Source organism: Hemicordylus capensis, chromosome 4 (genome assembly GCF_027244095.1).
Source record: "Hemicordylus capensis ecotype Gifberg chromosome 4, rHemCap1.1.pri, whole genome shotgun sequence".
Classification (NCBI taxonomy): domain Eukaryota; kingdom Metazoa; phylum Chordata; class Lepidosauria; order Squamata; family Cordylidae; genus Hemicordylus; species Hemicordylus capensis.
Genome location: NC_069660.1, coordinates 75,735,762 through 75,755,836, shown reverse-complemented (window position 1 = coordinate 75,755,836; position 20,075 = coordinate 75,735,762). Strand labels below are relative to the sequence as shown.

Below are 20,075 nucleotides of genomic sequence, written 5' to 3'. Positions count from 1 at the left end.
TATTCCCAGGTGATGGGCGGTCACCCCCCAGCCTCTCTTTGGCTGCACCACTCTCCATAGCAGTGATTGTGTGGCTGCACAGAGAGGAGGGAATCGTCGGCTGGTCATGTGGGGGGAGGTGGGAACACTCCTGCCTTCCCCCCACCTCTCCCCAACCCTGGGACTATTGGTCATGTGAATGATCCTACAATCATCCTAATATTGCAAGGAGGAAGGACCATAGGGGTGTTTTGTTTTAAGTCTCCCTAGCAGGTCCATAGCTGAGGTGAGACTTGAACTGGTGACTTCTCAGAGCTCAGATCCTTAGCCACTCCACGACACCAGCACTCTTTCCCAAATGCCCCTCTCAGCTGCTACCACTAGGTTATATGCACAGTTCCACACACACTCCCTTCTTAGAGCTTGGAAGGCATATAACAAAAGCATATTTTCTGCTGCAATTGTACATATGCACTTGTGCATGTGCACACACTTACGAAATGCAGACAATAATCTGCCAGTTAGATGGGAGACGCCAACGGCAGTTCAATCCTAATGTTGGGTGGAGACTAATAGTAGACAATTGCCACTGAAGAAGGCTTGATATAGTTGAAACACATCTGGCAACAACACAGGAGGGATCAGATGCTGCCAAAATCACTTTTTCACTGTTTCACTTTCTAATTAAAACATTGTACTGGGAACATTCATCCATACTTCTCCCATTTCATCGGTGATTTTGAAATGAACCATTGGACTTTCCAGCTGGACACAGAGAGTATCTCAATGCTCATTTTATATTAGTTTTATTGAGGCATATAGATATACTTTTATTGATTCAGATTCATTATATCTTGCATAGTTGGACAGTTTTTCAGACCACACAGTTTTATTACTATTATATTGAAACAGTAGTATATAATAGCAAGGAAGCAACTTCAGATGGTAACAAAAGCTTTCCGTCTCTCCTTTTCTGTATTTTTCGATGAACCCAACACTCCCCTACACCACCTCCCTCATTTCTAAATAAACCAAACCCCTTAAATAATATTAAACACTTAATAGAAATTAATACGCCTTAAAGCAGGTTTTGGGGCCAACTAGCTGCTTAGAGGGTGCTTAAAGCATCAGCCCCTCTCAATCCCATTGCCCTTGTCATATAAAGTTAGCCTAGACCCTAATCCTCCCTTCCTACCCTCCCCCACTTCCTCTCCTCCAGCAGAACTGGGCAGAGGGTATAAAACACCCTTTTGGATCCTGGCTCCGCCAGCCGCAGGACATAGATGAGGGCAGACGCACCAGCTCTGTGTTCCCTTAGGGGATTTGCTTCTTTCTTTAGAATTTTTAAAAACATTATCAAGGTTTGGGAGAAAACTCCCCAAATAAATTGGTTTAAAAAGGACAGCAAAATAGCAATTGATTAAATAAGCAAACCATGAATGGAACGGAAGGTACCAATTTCTATGTGCCACTCTCCAATAAATCAGGGCTGGTGCGAAGTCCCTTTGAATACCCCCAGTATTATCTAGCTGAACCATGGAAGTACAAACTTGTGTGCTGCTATATCTTCTTCCTCATCTCCACTGGGCTGCCCATCAACATCCTCACCCTTCTTGTGACCTTCAAACATAAGAAGCTGCGGCAGCCGCTCAACTATATCTTGGTTAACCTGGCAGTAGCAGACCTCTTCATGGCCTGCTTTGGCTTCACAGTCACTTTCTACACAGCCTGGAATGGCTACTTCATATTTGGTCCCATCGGCTGTGCCATTGAGGGCTTCTTTGCAACACTGGGAGGTAAGATCCATGAGGGGAGTAGTGAGCAGCATTGCGTGGAAGGAGTGGCCCATGTTTAACTTAGCCATGGAGAGCTGTGGTGTGTGTAGTTGGCTCAATTTGTTCTGCATGTCCTGGGTTCCTTTCCACATATCTTGAATGGTACTATCTGGTGCATCTGAAAAGAGCTGGCCCATTCTCGTGGCCATATAAGCCCTATTCATGTGTAATGTTCAGCACTTGTATGAGGAGTATACGGTGTACTCAGGTACAGATTTGTACACTGGTACAGTTATTCCTATGTTATGTTGAGCTGAGCGCAGGTAGAGTAGTTCACTTCCTATCCATACATGACATTTGAGGGGCCTGTAACCAGGTTCACATTTATAAGAATCAAGGTACAGTACAAGGTAAAGTACAAAAAACATGTTATGAATGAAGAGATATCTGTACATCTGTACAACATCATGTCTGAATAGGGCTATAGTGACTTTCTGAAGCTTTTCAGAATCTGTCGGTTTGATATAAAACTGACAGGGGATCCAGTGAAACGTCAAAGTAAAGTATATTGGCTGCAAAAATAGAAGGAATACTATTAAAATATTAAAGCTTTTTCATGTATTGAGATGTAAGTAACTTATTTTGACCTAACACCCCCCACCCAGGAGTGCCAAATTATTTATTATTCTGATTTGAAACATTAGTGTCCTAACTCACAAAATATTACTCCCCTTCTTTTTGCCCCATATAGAAAATGAAGTCTTTTGTGACATGTTATAACTGCAGGTTCAAAAACTTGGGGCTCCTTTAGAGTTCAAACATGACAACATTTATGGATGGGAATCACTGTGCACACAGCAAAATACGTGTATGTGTAGTCATGCATTGCAGTCGACAGTGAGTTGCATAATATTTCTGACATGAAAATACTTTCAGCATAGAAATTCTGTCATTTCTGAATGACAGAAGAGTTTAAGTTTCCTAAACTCTTGAAACCCAGTAGACTTGATGATGTTGTTTCATAACATCTTCAGTGAGTTACCACACACAATATCTGTAGTAAAGAAGACTGAGCTCCAGAAAGCAAATAGAAAATATGGCTCCAGGTCCTTTCTGCTTGCAAATACTACTTTGCCTGAGAGCACTTCTGCTGGCAAGAGGTACATGGAGATGACCCAGAAGGCAAATTCATGCATCTGAACGCCATAATTTTTAAGGTGTAAGGTTATTCCTTTGTTGCCTTTATATCTCACCTTTCTTCCACGATGGAACTCAAGGCATCCTACAGAAGGTTCTCAAGCAATTTCCCATCCAAGCACCAACTTGACCAAGACCTGCTTAGCTTCAGCAAGGTAGCTGTATTATGTACTGACAGATGATGGCTGCTGCATATACATTTACATATACATATACTTCAATTGATAGTTATAATTAAAGCCCTATATGGTTCTGCCCATACAATGAGGACCTTAGCTTGAGGCATGCTCTGGGTCCCGCTATATATAGAGGTGCAATTGATGGTGAGCCAGCGTTAGGCTTTTCCTGTGGTGGTCTGCTGACTATGGAACTCACTTCCCCCTTAAGTATGGTTGATGGCTGTATACCCTCTGCATTTCATCTTGGTGCCAAACCCTTTTTATTCAAACAGGTATTTATTTACACTAACTTGATGGATGAGATTTTAATGGACTTGCTGCCGTGTTTTGTTTTCTGCTTTGAGATTATGGTTTATTTTTATGCTGTTTTATTGATTGATATTGGTTTTATTCTTTTGATTGTATGACACTTTCATCATTTTATGGAAAAGCAGTCGATACGTGCTGTAAAAAAAACATTGGGGCTGACTAAAGTGCTCAAGGGAAGTCCCTAATTTGCCCTGTTAATTTCAATGGGACTTCCCTCAAGTAATTTAGTCAGAATGTTAGCCAGTGACACTAGACTCTTGCTCAAAAATTTCCAACAGTAGAAAATTGAATTGCTCATCTCAAATCCTGACCCCTGTGGCAAGCTGACTAGAAACATTTTGGAAATATTTGTCAGTTTAACAACATTTTCGCAAGCATTTCCCTATGCAACCTCTATGATCCATTGTCACTATGCCCTACAGAGAGAATCCAAATTATACACTACTGAATCTTTGCCTTCCCCTCCCCAGACTGCATATCTTTCTGTTTCAAGGACAAGACAGATTCTGATAGGTTGCATCAGTTTATCTTTGATGCAGCCACACTGACATCACTCCAGGGCTAAACCCAGCTAGCGTTTTAATATAATTAGCATCTTATATATGCAAGGGTGTGTGTGTGTGGGAGCCCTTATGATCTTCATCGTGTAAGGCTGCGTGCATGTGTGTGTACGCATGCCAACATAACATTTTAAAAAGCATTCTTTATTTATTCTGCATTTTCTATGTGGATCCCATAAAATATCCACAGTTCTTCATGATGGAGAAGCAAATAGATGATGAGGAATGATTCCCTTGAAAGCTTTAGCACTGATAAATTAAAGACTCTCCCCAAACTAGATCAAGTCAGTATTGTTATTCCCTGGGCTTGAGGAAGATCTCATGTATCACAAATGTCTCACATTTTGTCTAATGCTCAAATAGATGAAGAATGTCACTTCTTATTCTGCTGGACACATCTCCAAAAGGGGCTGAAAAAGGACACAGCTGGTGCAGCTGTGATCACACTGCAAAGGGAATTCTGCACAGGTGTCCCCCCTATTGTTTATAGTTTAAAGGAGGATTTGCAGGACCAAAGTAGGCTGTTCAATGTGCAAAGGGAGCTATGCTGTCAGGGGCATGATTTCCCACTGTAGTTTGGGGTGACGCAAGAGAAGAAATACCCACTTTCCCCAGGGATACTTCAATATGCCCTCTGAAAAACAGATAATAAATATGTTGACCTTTCAGACTATTAAGGATAATGGGTGATTTACCAGCTTACATGTCCTGCCTTCATAGGGTCAGTGAGATGTGGGTGAACATTCACCAGGAGGCTTTTCAGACAGCAGGCTTTGTCACGGGTTTACCACAAGTTAGGGGCATAACAGATACTCCAACACAAAAAGAGGATTTTTTTTAACCCCAGACATAAATTGGGCTAGGTTCTAGTACAGTGGGGAAAACCCAAATTGTGCATGAAGTACTCTCTGAAATATCATGCAGACATCGGGGTAGATCTGGCTGATATGTGAATGCACAGCCACATTCCCAAAGTCAGGGGTGTAGCAAGGTTGGAGTGGGGCCAGAGACAAGATGACGCCCCTCACTGAAGTGTGTGTGTGTGTGTGTATATATATATAAAATGTGCCACAATAGAACATCATCCTAAGTTATTTTTAAAAAGGTTTTGTTATTTGTGGATGATGCAAGTCGTTTAATGGTACTAGAGAAGGACATGCTGTTCTGGTAACTCCAGGTCTTAACACACACATCAGTTTCAGAGAATAAATACAACTGAAGGAAGCCCAGGTGGGTGCGTGGCTGGGGGAGTCAGTCATGTGACTTGCCTCGGGGGGGACAAGGCAGTGGGCCCACAGACAACTGTCTCCCCTTGCCCTATTATAGTTACGCCCCTGCCCAAAGTAAAGTCGCAGTAAAGTTGCCCTCTGAAAAAGCTCCAAGCTAGAGCAATGCTGGCAGGATTGCAGGGCTGGCTGGTGCTCAGACTTGATTGCGGGCTGGGCAATGCTGAGGCTAGATGTCAAGGCTGCTCAAGAGGAAAGAGACTGGAGGGTATTTCTGCAATGGGACTGGCACTAGGGAGCTGGAGAACACAGCTAACAGAACTGTTGTACCAGCAGCCATCTGAGATTCTGGAATCCAGCTGATAGCTGATCTCTGGCTTATTAAGCATTACAGCTGGAGCTGGTCCTAAAATTCCTCCTCAGTAGACCTCTTGCTCCTAAGGAGGACATTTCCCAGCAAACCAGGTGAGCACTTCCTCACCACTCCGGAAGGTTGGCTTGGGCTTGATGGCGATGGCGGTCCTGGGCACCGGGCAGCTCCTCTGTATCAGACTCACTAGGGTTCCCCTGGGGATCTGGAGAGGTTGGGAAATCCCAGGAGGTAGATGGTTGGGAATCTTCAGTGTCATTGCTCTGGGAGGTCTTGACAGGGGCTCTGTCAGAGTCCTCCCCAGTCTGGGTCTCCATGGGCACTGTACTAAAGTCCTCCTCAAGAGGCCTGTTGGGATCCTCCTTGACCTGGCGTTTTTCCTGGGCCAAGCTGGAGTCTTCCCTGGTCAGAGGCTCTCCAAGGGTCACGTCAGGGTCCTCTGACAAAGATTCCCCTTGGGCCATGCAGGGGTCCTCCTCTGAGGATTCCCCAGAGTCTGAGCAGGGGTAGATCCTGACATTGCACTACATAACACGCAGCCTAAAGAAGCACACATACAGCAGATGCATCCCTCCTTCTGAAGTGTGGGTGCTTGTGTGTGGGTGATCTTAGTAGTTCTCCCCTTCCCCTGGAAGTGCTCTGTGCAAAGCACAGTGCAGCCCTCAGTGACATATTTGCACATAGCACAAAGTTCTCCCAGGGGAACCAGATATTGGTGAAAAACACCCCCTCCCATGTGCAAGCACCCATGTATGGGGAGTGCATCCACTACACATGTGTTTCTTTTGGCTGCACATGTGTAGCATTTGTCAGGATGTCAGGGTGTGTTTCCCCTCACAACTTTCTCTAAGTTACAGCTTGAAACAAAAAGCACTGAGGATTTTTTTTCATACACAGCCAAAGAGATGTAGCCAACAATGGAGCACTTTTCTAATTTCATTGATTTCATTGGAAAATAGTGAAGCATGTACTTAATCCACATTACAAACTGTAGTACAACAACCAACCTATAAAAAAACACTAGCATGGTCATGCCTTAAGAGAAGAAATGCATGCTTGTAGTTATTAAGCTAGCAGTCCCACCTAATGGCACAGCGGAGAAATGACTTGACTAGCAAGCCAGAGGTTGCTGGTTCGAATCCCCGCTGGAAACACCTATATCAGGCAGCAGCGATATCGGAAGATGCTGAAAGGTGTCATTTCATACTGTGCAGGCGATGGCAATGGTAAACCCCTCCTGTATTCTACCAAAGAAAAACCACAGGGCTCTGCTCGCCAGGAGTTGGTCGACAGCACACTTTTACCTTTACCACACCACTATATGGCATCAGAATATCATAGTTCTGAAAAGGCCTGGAATCCGTTTCATTTGGAGAAGGATCCATGCTGTGCCAGGGAGGAGCAGAAGAAAAACATTCCATATCACTGAAAGATTAACTTAAAAGGGCCTAGCCAGGACATAAGCAGCATTGCTGGATCAGAGGGAAATGAATAGTATCAATAATATAGAATTTCAGGAAACAGGCAAACAGATATGGCAAGATTCAGGGACAGTCGAGGCAAAGCATGGCGAAAGCACACAGCTCAGCAAGGAGGTCTATATGGGAACTGTTGACCAGCCTGCCAGTAGCTTCTTCCTGCTTCCTTTTACAGGGGCTGCTGGGAGGCTGGAGCCACAGGAAAGCTCAAGTGCTCTCAGGTGAGCTTGCATTCCATGGCAGAGGGAAGTCGGGGAGCAGTTCCTGAGGGCGCAACAACCAGACACAATGCAGGAAATCCATGTTCAGGATGTCCACCATTTTTAGAAAAGTTAATACTATTCATGTGCATATTTTAAGCAATCTACATACTCTTTTAGTCATTATAGCTATGTGGAACCTTCATGTTCAGAGGCAATATAACTCAGCAGGGGAGGGCTATTGCTTTCAATTCTGCATCTAGCTGGTCACTCTGTGAAACAGAATGCTGGACTTGGTACTGTTGTAGACCTTTGGTATGATCCGTTAGGCTTATATTTATCACATCTGAGACTGCACAGCTCATGCTGATCTCCTAGTGCTTCCTGCATGTTTACCTGTATGCTGCAGTGCCAAACTGTTTTGAGCTCCATGAATGTGACAGATTATGGAAGGAAGGAAGGAAGGAGGGAGGGAGGGAAGGAAGACTTTATTTACGCTCAGTAATCAGGTACACAAAAGCCAAAACACCCCCCCCCACCCCACCACACACACAATATACAATACAATAGATACAGCAAATCAAATTAAATATAATAAAATTATTAAGATCAAATTACGTCTTGTGGGCAGTCCTTTGTTGTCTGATTTTCATGGCTGTGAACGAAGAAGAAAGCAAGCAGGTTTATACTATCACTGGCTGGTCTGAAAGTGGGAAAATTGGGATATATCAGGATGGGAGAACACACACTCCCAGAAGGCATAACATCTGAACCCACCCAAGTCCAGTTCCTGCATTCTCCAGCTGCAGAACCAAGGTTGTTTCTGCCTTGCTTAAGAGTTGTATTCAGCTGGCAGCCAGTATGGAGCTTTTGGAAATGTTCTAAAGCAAGCTTTGGAATATGCTCCCTGCTGAAATAAGAGTATCCCCTTCTCTGTTTGTTTTCAGGAAGACCCTCAAGACTCACCTGTTCTCACAGGCTTTTAATTAGAATTAATTTTAATAATTTGTTTTAATATTTGTTTTATGTTACTTTTTATTTCTGTTTTTATGCTACTGTTTTAATTGTGTTGTATTTTAATCTGTGCTGATTTTTGAATTTTGTACACTGCTTAGAGAGGTACATTTCAGGTGGTATAAAATCTGATAGAGAAATAAATAAATAAATAAATAAATAAATGTGATATAATATTCTAGCATCCATGTTTGGTTTGGAAGTTTCAATATCTAGAAGAATATATTCTTGCATTTGACAAAGAATTGCTTTCAAAACGGAGGTCATTGGGTCACTGTCTTGAACTTTTGACTTGTACATGTGATTCTTTATTCTTCATATAGATTTGTCATATCTGTGCTTATATTGCCTTTACTATTACTACTACTACAACAAAGGCGAATATTTATATACGACTTTTCAACAAAATTCTCAAAGCAGTTTACATAGAAAAATAAATAATACATAAAGAAGATGGTCCCCTGTCCCCAAAGGGCTCACAATCTAAAAAGAAACATAAGGTAGACACCAGCAACAGCCACTGAAGGGATGCTATGCTGGGGTTGAATAGGGCCAGTTGCTCTCCCCTGCTAAAGATAAGATAATCACCACTTTTAAAGGTGTCTCTTTGCTCAGTTAGCTGGGGGTCGTTCTTTAGTCGTTTATGTGTGTTACACTCATGGTAGCTATTGCTTGTACCTCGTTCATGGTACATTAACAGTGATATGTGTTCATAGTAGGGATCTTTTTTGTTGTGGTGGTTTGCAATTCTTTGGTGGAGATCTCTGTATACATTGTGTTTGTTGTTTGTTCACTTCTGAACCCACCAAACCTGAGCAGCGGAGAAATGTTCTCTGTCAGTCAGAAATGTTTAGGAAGGGAAGGAACCCAGTGTCAGACAAAGAGAATCAAACTGTAATGACAAGAACGGAAACAAGAGGGCCTCTGGTGCAGAAATATGCTCAACTAAGAAATGTGGGGGTTTCTATTTCAGTATGGGAAGGGGGAAAACAGTCTAAACTTAAAAGCTGCATTTGCTGAAACCCTGTGTCCTTATCACTGGATAATCACATGCTGGAGGTATTAACAGGCTTATGGCACAGCTTTAGCTCAGCTAATCCCTTGAGTTTTGATTACTTTTGATAAATAGATTAATAGACCCAGACACTCGTGTACACAAAGTACGATAATACTTGTAACATGGATGGCATTTGATTAGTGTTATGAATGGTTATAACTGGCTTTTACATGGCCATGCAATGCACCACAGGTCTTGCAGATTATCTACTTGTTGAATGCAAATTCAGATGAGCTCTTAGGAATGGCAAACCACAAGTATCTGGTCTCCCATTCTGGGCTGGGACCAAGAAACCATGCTACTGGTTAATGCAGTGTTAATGTTACCTAAATTAGGTAGGCTCTCGAAAAGAGAGCCCTCTCCTGGCCAGCACCTCTGTCTTACATTGCTTTGTCTATGTGTGTCTCTCCAACTCACCCATACCACTTGCAGGTCAAGTTGCCCTCTGGTCTCTGGTTGTCCTGGCCATAGAGCGCTATATCGTGGTCTGCAAACCCATGGGCAACTTCCGCTTCTCTTCCACCCATGCCATGATGGGCATTGCTTTTACTTGGGTTATGTCCTTATCCTGTGCATGTCCACCCCTCTTTGGTTGGTCCAGGTAAGTAAGATTAAGCACTATTGTACTTTTGTCTATATACTCAAATTAAACTAGTCAGTTGCGCAGTGATGATGAGAGCAGTATATACCCGATCCCCAACTGCTTTCATTGACATCTTCCCCGTTTATTTACATGAGCTGGCACTTGATAGGCAACAGTGAACAGGGCAGCAGAATTGGACTCTGTTTTGGCCGGACTGTATATAGAATTTCTCTGTATTCACATGATAATTAGTAAAATCTGAATGCACAGCTATGGATATTTGCAAATGTTAATCACACAGATGGGACCTCCAGATTACTCTGGAGGCCTGTTAGTATGTTTGCTTCATCAGCTAATCACTCCAGCATCACTTCTGGAGGAGAATGGAGGTATCTCAAGTTTTAGTTAGAGGTATCATTCTCAGTGCAACCATTTACTCTCTATTTTCAGGCCAATTCACTAGTGTATTGATAGGAAGTCTGAATCTGAAATGCCCACCTACTGTTTTCTCTTCCTCTGAGAACACCACCTTCTCCAGTAGGGTCTGATAAATTAGGAGAATTTTTTCAGCTCATTGGTGGCTGCCATACCCCCACACTCAGAAGTCCTTGGAATGACACTATGTCAGGATGTAGCACAATTTCCTGCAGAATTCTGGGGAGAGGAAAATCACATGGCATCTAGTGGAGCTACCACAAAGAGCTTCACATCACAATTGCTGCCACTGCCAAAGAAGAAACAGGGACAGATGCAAGAAAAAAAGGGCAGATGCTTGCCACCAACCAGTGGAAAGCTGCCTCTGAAACTTTCTCAGAATGTCTCTGGATCCTGCTTGAAATTTCTTCCGGTTTCAGCCTTGCTGAATTTTGCCTGCCACCCTAAATTTAAGGCCGAAAATCCTTCAGTGAGAATTTTGGGACAGCACTAATTGAAAATGTGGGTTGACTAGCTTGGTGCACTGTTTGGAATATCTTAAAGTGATGGTGTGAGAAGGGTGTGCACAAACTGAGGTTCGAGCACTGGTTCAGCGCTTCGGGGCAGCAAGTGGGAGCTTTAAGAGGAAAGCGGGAGCTTTAAGAAAGAGCAGCTTCCTGCTGGGGCAGTGCTTGTCCCAAGTAGCCGTGCGCGGTGCCAGTATGCACATGGTATGCATGCATCCGCGGGCACTATTTGCAACACCATGCTGGCCGCGCAAATGGTGCTTGTGCATGTGTGGATGCCATGTGCATGCCGGTACTTGAGATGAGCACCACCTCAGCAGGAAGCTGCATGGGGCAGCAGAGAGCAGGTAAGGACATGCTCTCCTCTTTCTTAAAGCTCCTGCTAGCCGTTCCCCTCTCCATGGTGCTGAACCGGTTCAGACCTTGTCCAAATCGAACCGGTGTCCAAACTTCAGTTTGTGCACACCTTTATTGTGTGTGTGCTTCTCAACATACCAAGGTCACAGCTCAATATATTTCTTGCAATGCTGCCAAAGTACACTGAGAGATAGGTGATATGGCAATTGAAGGCTGAGTTGTGAGCATATTGTGAAGCTTTCCCATGAACCAAATATTGGGTGAGAAGCCACTTATCTAAGTCTGTCCTGTGGAAACTCCTCGACTTCAAACTCCCTGTTTTCAGATACTGCCTTAAAACAATTTTTTAAAGAGCTTTTAAATTTTTTTTAGTACAGTCTGAGTTTTTTAAATTTTAATTGGGTAGCTTTTAATTGATTTATTTTATACCGTCTAGTGCTTTATCTGTTTGGCTGTGCATTTAATTGTATGCTGTTTTATTTTGTTGTTGTGAACTGCCCTGAGCAGTATTTCACTGGAGGGGCGAGATATACTGTAAATATTTTAAATTAAATAAATACTGCCCAGAAACATAACATCAGATGATTGAGCTTTACAAACATCCTTTGCACTCTGTTAAGAACTGCAGGCATGTTTTACATCCTATTTGTACTATTCCCAACTTGGGCTCCAGATAAAACTTTGCAGATGCATCTCCTTCTGATTCTTTATAGTATTCCCTAGACAAACTAGATGAGATGTTTATGTGTGCTTAGCATTTATGTAAATCATTTTTTTTTCTAATTAGCAGTCACAGGAGGATATAATTCTTTCTCCCACTGGGGTCCTGATTCATACCCTCCTCCCGCTATTTGCCTCAGAAAGCAGTCCAAACTCTGCTGCTGATGGATCTCAGTCCTGCCTTCCCTTAGAACCCCAAAATTGTCGCATTGGGCCACTATGTAGCTCAGTCTATCATTGCAGTCCAGTCCTGCATCTGTTCATTAGTATTACAATTGTAGGCTGTTTCTGAGCAAGAGAGTACTTTGTTCAAGCAAAATGAGGACTAACTGTGGCATCAGGTTGTCCTGAATCTTCTAAACTTCCTGCTGTTCAGGCTGAAAGGACCAAGCTACTAAGCAAAGGAAAACCAAGAGCAAAACTACAAAAGAGATCCTCTGTATTAGTTGTGAGTTTAGTGGAGGTGCTGGCGGCTTGTAATGCAATCATTTAATGCCATGTTCCACCTGCTGTGCTCCATTTAACAGCTGCTTTCTCCTCTGGAAAGCCTGAGGCACACTTGTGTGGGCATATATGCATGCATGCACACATGCGTGAGCATACATACAGCATCTATTTCTGCTCCAGCAAAGACTAACCTTCAATTTAGTAAAGTTGTGAGTCCCATTTTGTCAGCCTTAACCATTAATCCCTATCCATTTGAGTAATTCTTAAAGTCAGTGGGGTTCCCCATGCAAGTAGAGGAAGCAAAGATAATACCTTTGTGATGTGCAGATAAGTCCTGTTTCCTTCTAAATAGCAACACTGGGGAGGAACTGAGTGATAATCAAAATTGGAGCATAGTGCTGGAAAGCTTTCATTTCCCGAGTTTACATTTACAGTTCAGTAGAAATACTAAAGATTTCTTTACTAATGCCATGGAAGACAGTTCATTGAGCGCATCCATATCCAGTCTTCCCACACAAATATTTCCCATGGCATCCATTTATTTTGACATATCCAGGGTTTGAAACAGAAAAGAATGTGAACTGTATTCTATATGAAGTGGTTCACAATCCCACCCCCTCCACTGCACATAAGGGCTGGAATCCAAAGAACTACTTCTAATATATTCAAGACTCTCAGCATGCCTAGCATGATTTTGACTTTCCCCATTATGAACAACAGACCTCCATGCCATATCACAAAAAGTTGGTTGCCTTGTGACATTGAAGGTGGCTGTTTAAGAGACATGTCCCCTTGGGCATGTGGAACTAGTTGCAAGGTTGTTTGGATCCCAGCTAATCAGCTTTTCCACCAAATAAGCGTCTGTTCCTAAGCACGAAGATTCAGGTTTAATATTTGGAAATGCAAAATCAGTAGCCACTTTTCAGTCCTTTGACATCTGTTATCAAATCTTACCACATTCCTGGAGCAAAGCTTATTGTAGCAATTTTCATAGCGTCCTAATGGTGCGCAAATCAACAGGCACCTCCTATCTTACAAGTGGAACATAAGAGTACATAATATGTAAGTGCCTTACTGAGCATTAATGCTTGAGCATGCACTGTTATTACATTATGTTACACACAGTCCTTAACACTAGGCTTCAGCTGCTCAGTTTCCAAAGTATTGTTTGGAACAGTATAAACTCGCCTTATAATTGCACTCCTGTCACCGTCATTATGTTCATTGATAGAAGGGCCAGGAAAATTAATTGGTGGCTTAAGATAAGTAATCTTACAGGAGGAGCTGTAACTTAGTAGTAGAGTACGTGCTTTGAATTCAGGAGATCCTAGGTTCAATCCCCAGCATTTCTAAGTAGGGCTGGGAAAGACCCCTTTCGGAAGCGTAGAGAGCTGCAATCAGCCTTCATAGACAGCGCTGAGCTAGATGGACCAATGGTCTGGCTCAGCAGAAAGCAGCTTCATATATTCATATGTAATGCTTCTTCTGCTGTACCAGACTAACAGACATGAAGCTGCAGCCCTGGACAGAAGACCAGAAAGCTACTAGATTCAAACACAAATGTGTAATGGTGTGCAACTGCGCAAGTCCCCAGCAACTCACTGCCCAAACCATTCAGACTTTTTGAGCATTTCTATCAAGACTTGAAAAACAATTTCCAAAGTGGAATTTAACTCAAGATGGAATTCCAAAATAGAATTCTTTGGTCTCAGCTGCATTATCTGCTCTGCCCTCCACAGAGAACAAGATCTTGTCAGGAGTCTCTTTCAATTTATTTCAACCTCTCAGGCCCAAATAACATGTTACTATGAATGCATGGGTACTGCCAGCTCACATCTCCTTTCATGTCTGGTCATATTTAGTTAAAGCTGACACATGGTGATCACATCATGTGCTCAATGTTTGTGCTCAAATTTTCCTCATTTCTGCCCCATCGTATTGGCTGCTGCTTGTGTGGGAAATGGTACAACATCCAAGCATGAAAATAGGTCTTCTTTAATCACATGTCATTGTCAGTGGCTCACATACCACGAAGTCCCACTGATGGAACAATGGAGTGCGCACTCTCCTTCCGTCCTCTAGACCCCATGTGCACTGCTTGCAAATGCACAGAGAGCCTCCATGGCTCCTAAGAGTCATGTCCATGCTGTTGGATGCTTCTCACTTAGGAAAAATTGGAAGAAGCATCCTAGAATGATGACTTAAGATGTCCTTAAGAGCCTTAAGAATGATGACTTTAGATGTCCTTAAGAGCCATAGAGACTCTGAACATTTTCAAGCAGCAGCCACAGAGTTTGGGGAAGGATGGAAGGAACATGTGCACCCCACTCTTCCATCGGCAGTATGATGCTCAGTGCCAGTACCTATATGTTCATGGTAATATGTAGTTTGTACCTTGATCATTCTTTTAATCTGTGTGTAGATGAGATATGGAGGTGAGTTTAGGGATTATTAGCCCAGGATCACTGGGTGGCATGATGTGCATCATGATGTGCATGATGTGTTGATGGTGGTGTTCTGCTGGGGCTGTGGTGCAACTTCAAAGGCAGCCCCAACGGTGTAACGACACAGTTGCGGGCAAGAGTGCAGCATTGGAACATTGCTGTTCCAATGGAACAGTTCCTTCCATTGGAACTCATGCACTGCTGGTCAGAACCCTTTTTAAGGCATTTTGCAATGGTCCTGTTGCTTCACTGTTGAGGCTGCCTTTGAAGTTGTGTAGCTGCCCCGGTGGGTTGCTACTGTCAACAGGGGACTGCGAATCATGCCACTCAGTCATTACCTAAACAGGTCCTGTTTGTAGCCACCTCTTCTGCCACTCTCATGTTGTGTCATGAAGCCTTTGGAAGAAGCAAACTTGGTTGGTTTTTGCCGGGGTATGCAACATAGATATAAGAACCTTTGGAAGAGGCATTTGGATCCAAGATGTACTGCTTCCCCCTTTACTGCATTCAACAGGAGTAAATGCGAGACACCTTTGAGTTTACAGCTGTCTTCAGGAACCCAAGCAATCCCTGTCATTTTCCTCATTCTGCTTGCCATAAAGCGAGCAGGTGTCTGACAAGTTCAACCACATACTCAGCTGCACAGAGATTAGAAAAAGCTCGCTAGTTCCCTATGGGAGGTAGCAAGTGTCACAACAAACTGATGTTACACAGCCATGCACAACATGCTACCTAACAGCAAACACTCTCAGCTCATTTGCTGTATCCTCCCAATGAACCTAGATGTGGACATGGTACCATTCCTGTGACACAGAGACCCATTAGGCCCCTGGAGGAGGAAAGACAGTGGCCCTTGGACACATTGACTTTGCCTGAACATGACAACACATACTGGAGATGAATACTGTCCACAATTACTCTATGCTCTGGCCATTGCATGCTGTCTGGCTACTTTAGAATAAGCAGGAAGTGGAGTTAATCATACATAAAACACCAATCTGCACCTGCATTCTGAAGCAATAGTTGATTTAGGATGGGGGCACCAAGTGAACATTCTTCCGGAAAGACCCTGGGCTTACCTTCAGTGTGCCCAGGGCTATTTTGGCATGGTGGTGTAATGTTGTGCATGAAAAAATGGTGATGCCAGTTCACAGTAAACAATGGTGCATTATTAGCTTAGCTGAGAACAGGATAGGGACAATTGGGGGCTACCACAAGGGACTTAGGTGCATCTGGTTTTGGGTAGAAGGCAGTGGCAAAAGTAGGGAAATGATGTAAGAGGAAACTGACATAAAGGCACTCCAACACAGTCATGGCTTAATGCAGGGTGCTCAACTCAAATGCCTTGGTGGGCTGGAACCATCCACAACTTGGTGTGCAGGGGCTGAGCTTAGGTCAATTTTTAGCACATTATTACATTAAAATTAAAAATATTATTAGTTACTTGTGCATCTATTCCTCTTGTCAATGGACCCATAGTTTCAACCAAGGATAGTGGCCAGAGAATAGGTCCTGTCCCTGCTCAATCAGTGGGGCCCCTAGAGTGCATGCTAGCCCCAAACAAATGCCAACTCCTCTCCTGTCCCTAAATTGTTGTTACTTTCAAGCAGCAATGGTAGGCATGCTTACATGGGAGTAAGCCTCAATGGGCACACCATGGAGTATATTTCTGAGAAAGCATGCACAGGATGGCACAATAAGGCAGTTTCCAGCTCCCGTGTTGCTGCAGGATACCTGAGGGCCAGTAAAAAAGTTGCTGAGGGCTGAATCCAGCCCCCGGGCCTCATGTTGTGCAGGCCTGGCTTAATGCAATCAATTGGAAATTTGTGGGCACCCCTCAGAACTTGGGACATTTTATAGTTTTATAAAAACTCTTCTTGCTTCCTCAAACCTCCTAAGACATGTCACCTGAGCAGGGACCTTACAATTCACCTTGAAATTTTGTTGATGTCAGCTCAGGGTTGCACGAGGCCTCTCATCTTTTCTGATGTTTCACCCAAGCAAAAACATCAAAATACAGCTCTATCCTTCACTTGAGGTGAAATCTGGTGGCAACTCTATTACAAGTCAATAAGGGATGTGGAGAAACCATCTGAGAAAGTTCTCCTTGGGAGGAATCCTGAAATTAGGAGAGAATTTCAGCTTCGGAGGAGCCCCTGAGATCAAAGAGAATTTCAATTTCTACATGCTCAGACCTGGCTTTTGATTTTTGCCTTTATGCAAGGCCTTCATGTACAATAAAAATTCTAATCCTTTTCCTTAACTTGCTTTCTTGTTTTGCAGATATATACCTGAGGGGATGCAGTGCTCCTGTGGTCCAGACTATTACACACACAACCCTGATTACCACAATGAATCCTATGTCCTCTATATGTTTCTCATCCACTTTATTATCCCTGTGGTGGTCATCTTTTTTTCCTATGGGCGGCTCATATGCAAAGTCCGAGAGGTAGAGTATCATCCTCCATACTCAAGGTATGGAGAGGGAGAGGCAGAAAGCAATGTGGTGATGAATCATTCCTTAGAAGCTGGGCTCTTCAGATCATCATCCACATTGTTTGAGAGGTGTCATAAAGACATCTGGCCATGACTTTTAATACAGCCAATGTCTAGGTTTTATCTCTGCCATATAAGGAACTCAAGATGCTGGGCGGATTCTGAAGGATAAAACCATAAGTCATTTGTAAAATGTATCATTGGGAACTACATATGCCCAAGGGTTCTTTAAGTGGGACCCATTTCATAGGTGTCCATAGCCCCTGTTTTACTGCTCTTGACTATACTAGACATCAGTTCCCTGTAAGGGTTAACTCATGTTGCCTTCCTAATGAACTATTGCATGAGTCTCCCATTGCTATTGCCATCATTTGTCTTGGCCACTGGAAGATGACAGTGGACAGCTAAGACTGATGGTAGAAATTGCTTTGAGCACTTAGCACCCACCATACTCCAAGAGGAATCTGGATTCGATCTGGGTGCAGGCACCAATCTCCAGGCACTGCTGCCACTTGTCTTAACCATAAGAAGTCAGCAGGTTTTCTGTTTCTAGTGGCCTAGATAAATGAAACTGTGGCAGGGTGGGGGAGTAAAGAGATTAGCCCCAACACCTCCTTCCCCATGCAAAGAGGAGCATATGCTGGACCAGCCCCCCACTGCCAGCTCTCTTGGCTGCTAGAGAAAAGCAGTCTGCTGGCTACTTCTGGTGGTGGCCAGACAAGCAATGGTGGCAGCAGGGAGGATTGATTCCATACTCTTCCTCACTGGGAGGGTGATGTATGACTCACCCCAGTGTTGCTTGACCTGAGAGAGCCACTGTCTTCTACTTGTTCCTTAGGCAGCTGCTCAGCAGCAGGAGTCTGCGAGCACTCAGAAGGCTGAGAAGGAAGTCACCCGAATGGTGATCCTGATGGTGCTGGGATTTCTTCTTGCCTGGACCCCCTATGCTGTGGTGGCATTCTGGATTTTCACCAACAAAGGGGCAGACTTTAGTGCTACACTCATGTCAGTGCCTGCCTTCTTCTCAAAGAGTTCATCTCTCTACAACCCCATCATCTATGTCCTCATGAACAAACAGGTAAGATTCTCCCTGGATCAGTACAAAAACAAAGCAAAAAACCCTTTTATCTCCAGAGAAGACTCCACTGCAAACTCCTATATACATATGCTTTGGGTATTTTTGAATCATCATCCCAAATCTAGAAAATACCCGAATCCTGATTTGTAGCTTGCTGCCATTACAGTTTTGAATTTCCATATGGTTCTGAGGATAAACTTCAGTGTGAGCCAACAGCAATCCTTGGTGGTCAAGTCCAAATCCAATTGGCTGTGAGGGTCTATCCCATGTCTGCTCAACTTAGGCCCCCCCGAGCTGTTTTTGGACTACAACTCCCATAATCTCCAGCCATGGTGGCCAATAGCCAGGGATTATGGGAGTTGTAGGCCAACATCTGCAGGAGGGCCAAAGTTGAGCAGCCCTGGTCTATCCTAATCCTATCCTATGTAGAGCTACTTGGAATATCCCAATGACCATCAGGTTGCTTCTCAGAAATTGCCTCTTTGTGATATAGGTTAATGTTCCTATTGTTGACAAGCCAGTGAGGCATGAAGAGACTCTCTGCTTTGTACCAGAGTGTCTGCCTTGGAGCTCTGCTTCCTTAACTGAGGAGTATACTTGAGTTGTTCCAAGACATCTTTGTTTTACTCTTTCTTTCTAGTTCCGTAACTGCATGGTCACCACAATCTGCTGTGGCAAGAACCCCTTTGGGGATGAGGATGTCTCATCAACTGTATCCCAGAGCAAGACTGAGGTATCCTCTGTCTCCTCCAGCCAAGTGTCACCTGCATAAGCTATGGACAGTTTGACCTTCAGTGACCTGCCACATGCTGGGACCAGGAAACAGAAATGTGCTCACCCATTTTATTGCTGGTGTTCCACCAGCAACTCTCATGCATTCAGTCTCTTATGCACAAATGTTGTATACCTCACATATAGGAGTGCACAGTACAGCACCCCCCCTTTCAGACAACTAGTTGTACAAACACTATATTTAACCTCCCTATGCAATAGTTGTGTGCATTCTGTGTCCATTTGTGCAAGCATTCATTTGAGGAAATATCTGCTCATGCATTCAGTCCTCATTTGTGGAAATGGATATGTTCTCTGGCATGCATATTTGAGATCTTTGAACATCAGCATTGCAATACTAGAAAGGTCCTGCCAACTCATTCTATTTTTGTCAGGACAACCCTGCCTGCCCACTTGTACACATACAAAAAGGAAATTAAATGCTCTCTAGGTCTCTGGATGCTGCTGGTTGTTGGTGGGGGAGGGGGCGAAATGGCCAAGTTGCTTCTTTAAAATTGCATCTTTGTGATATAGGTTAATTTGCCTACTGTTGACAAGCCAGTGAGGCATGAGAAAACTGACTTTTTAGGTTGAGGCACATGGGGGGTCAAACTCTATGAAACCATGTGTGTGACAGTGGATGTGACATCCCTAGTGGTGACATATGGCTAAAACTCTGAAGTTAGGCACATAACTCAGCACTGCCTTCTTAGCACTACTTCAGTGCTTAACTGAAGACTGGTATGAAACAAAGGCATATATGTGAGGCCAAAGCCATAGATGATGTCTATATTGAAGCTGGCATTAATAATTAGAGCCTCTGGCTACCATCCATATAGGAAGATCATCAGATCACACAAGTGGTCACAAGGATCAGTTCTTGGTGCTGGATTT

General features: G+C 43.5%; 1 protein-coding gene across 1 annotated transcript; it reads left to right on the top strand.

The window, feature by feature from the left end:
- Positions 1–1,414: 1,414 nt before the first annotated feature.
- On the top strand, positions 1,415–19,299 carry LOC128323766 (green-sensitive opsin). The gene is made up of 5 exons (XM_053247484.1): positions 1,415–1,775; positions 9,777–9,945; positions 17,120–17,285; positions 18,171–18,410; positions 19,051–19,299. The coding sequence occupies exons 1-5, from the start codon at positions 1,415–1,417 to the stop codon at positions 19,180–19,182; spliced, it is 1,068 nt and encodes a 355-aa protein (XP_053103459.1). The 3' UTR covers positions 19,183–19,299.
- The last annotated feature ends 776 nt before the right edge of the window (positions 19,300–20,075 follow it).

What these genes read in the sequence shown, in the direction of transcription:
- LOC128323766 (XM_053247484.1), top strand. Translation starts at nt 1,415, where the DNA reads ATGAATGGAACGGAAGGTACCAATTTCTATGTGCCACTCTCCAATAAA. An exon ending in TCATATGCAAAGTCCGAGAG is followed by an intron (nt 17,286 to 18,170) that starts GTAGAGTATCAT and finishes CTTGTTCCTTAG; the next exon opens with GCAGCTGCTCAGCAGCAGGA. An exon ending in ATGTCCTCATGAACAAACAG is followed by an intron (nt 18,411 to 19,050) that starts GTAAGATTCTCC and finishes CTTTCTTTCTAG; the next exon opens with TTCCGTAACTGCATGGTCAC.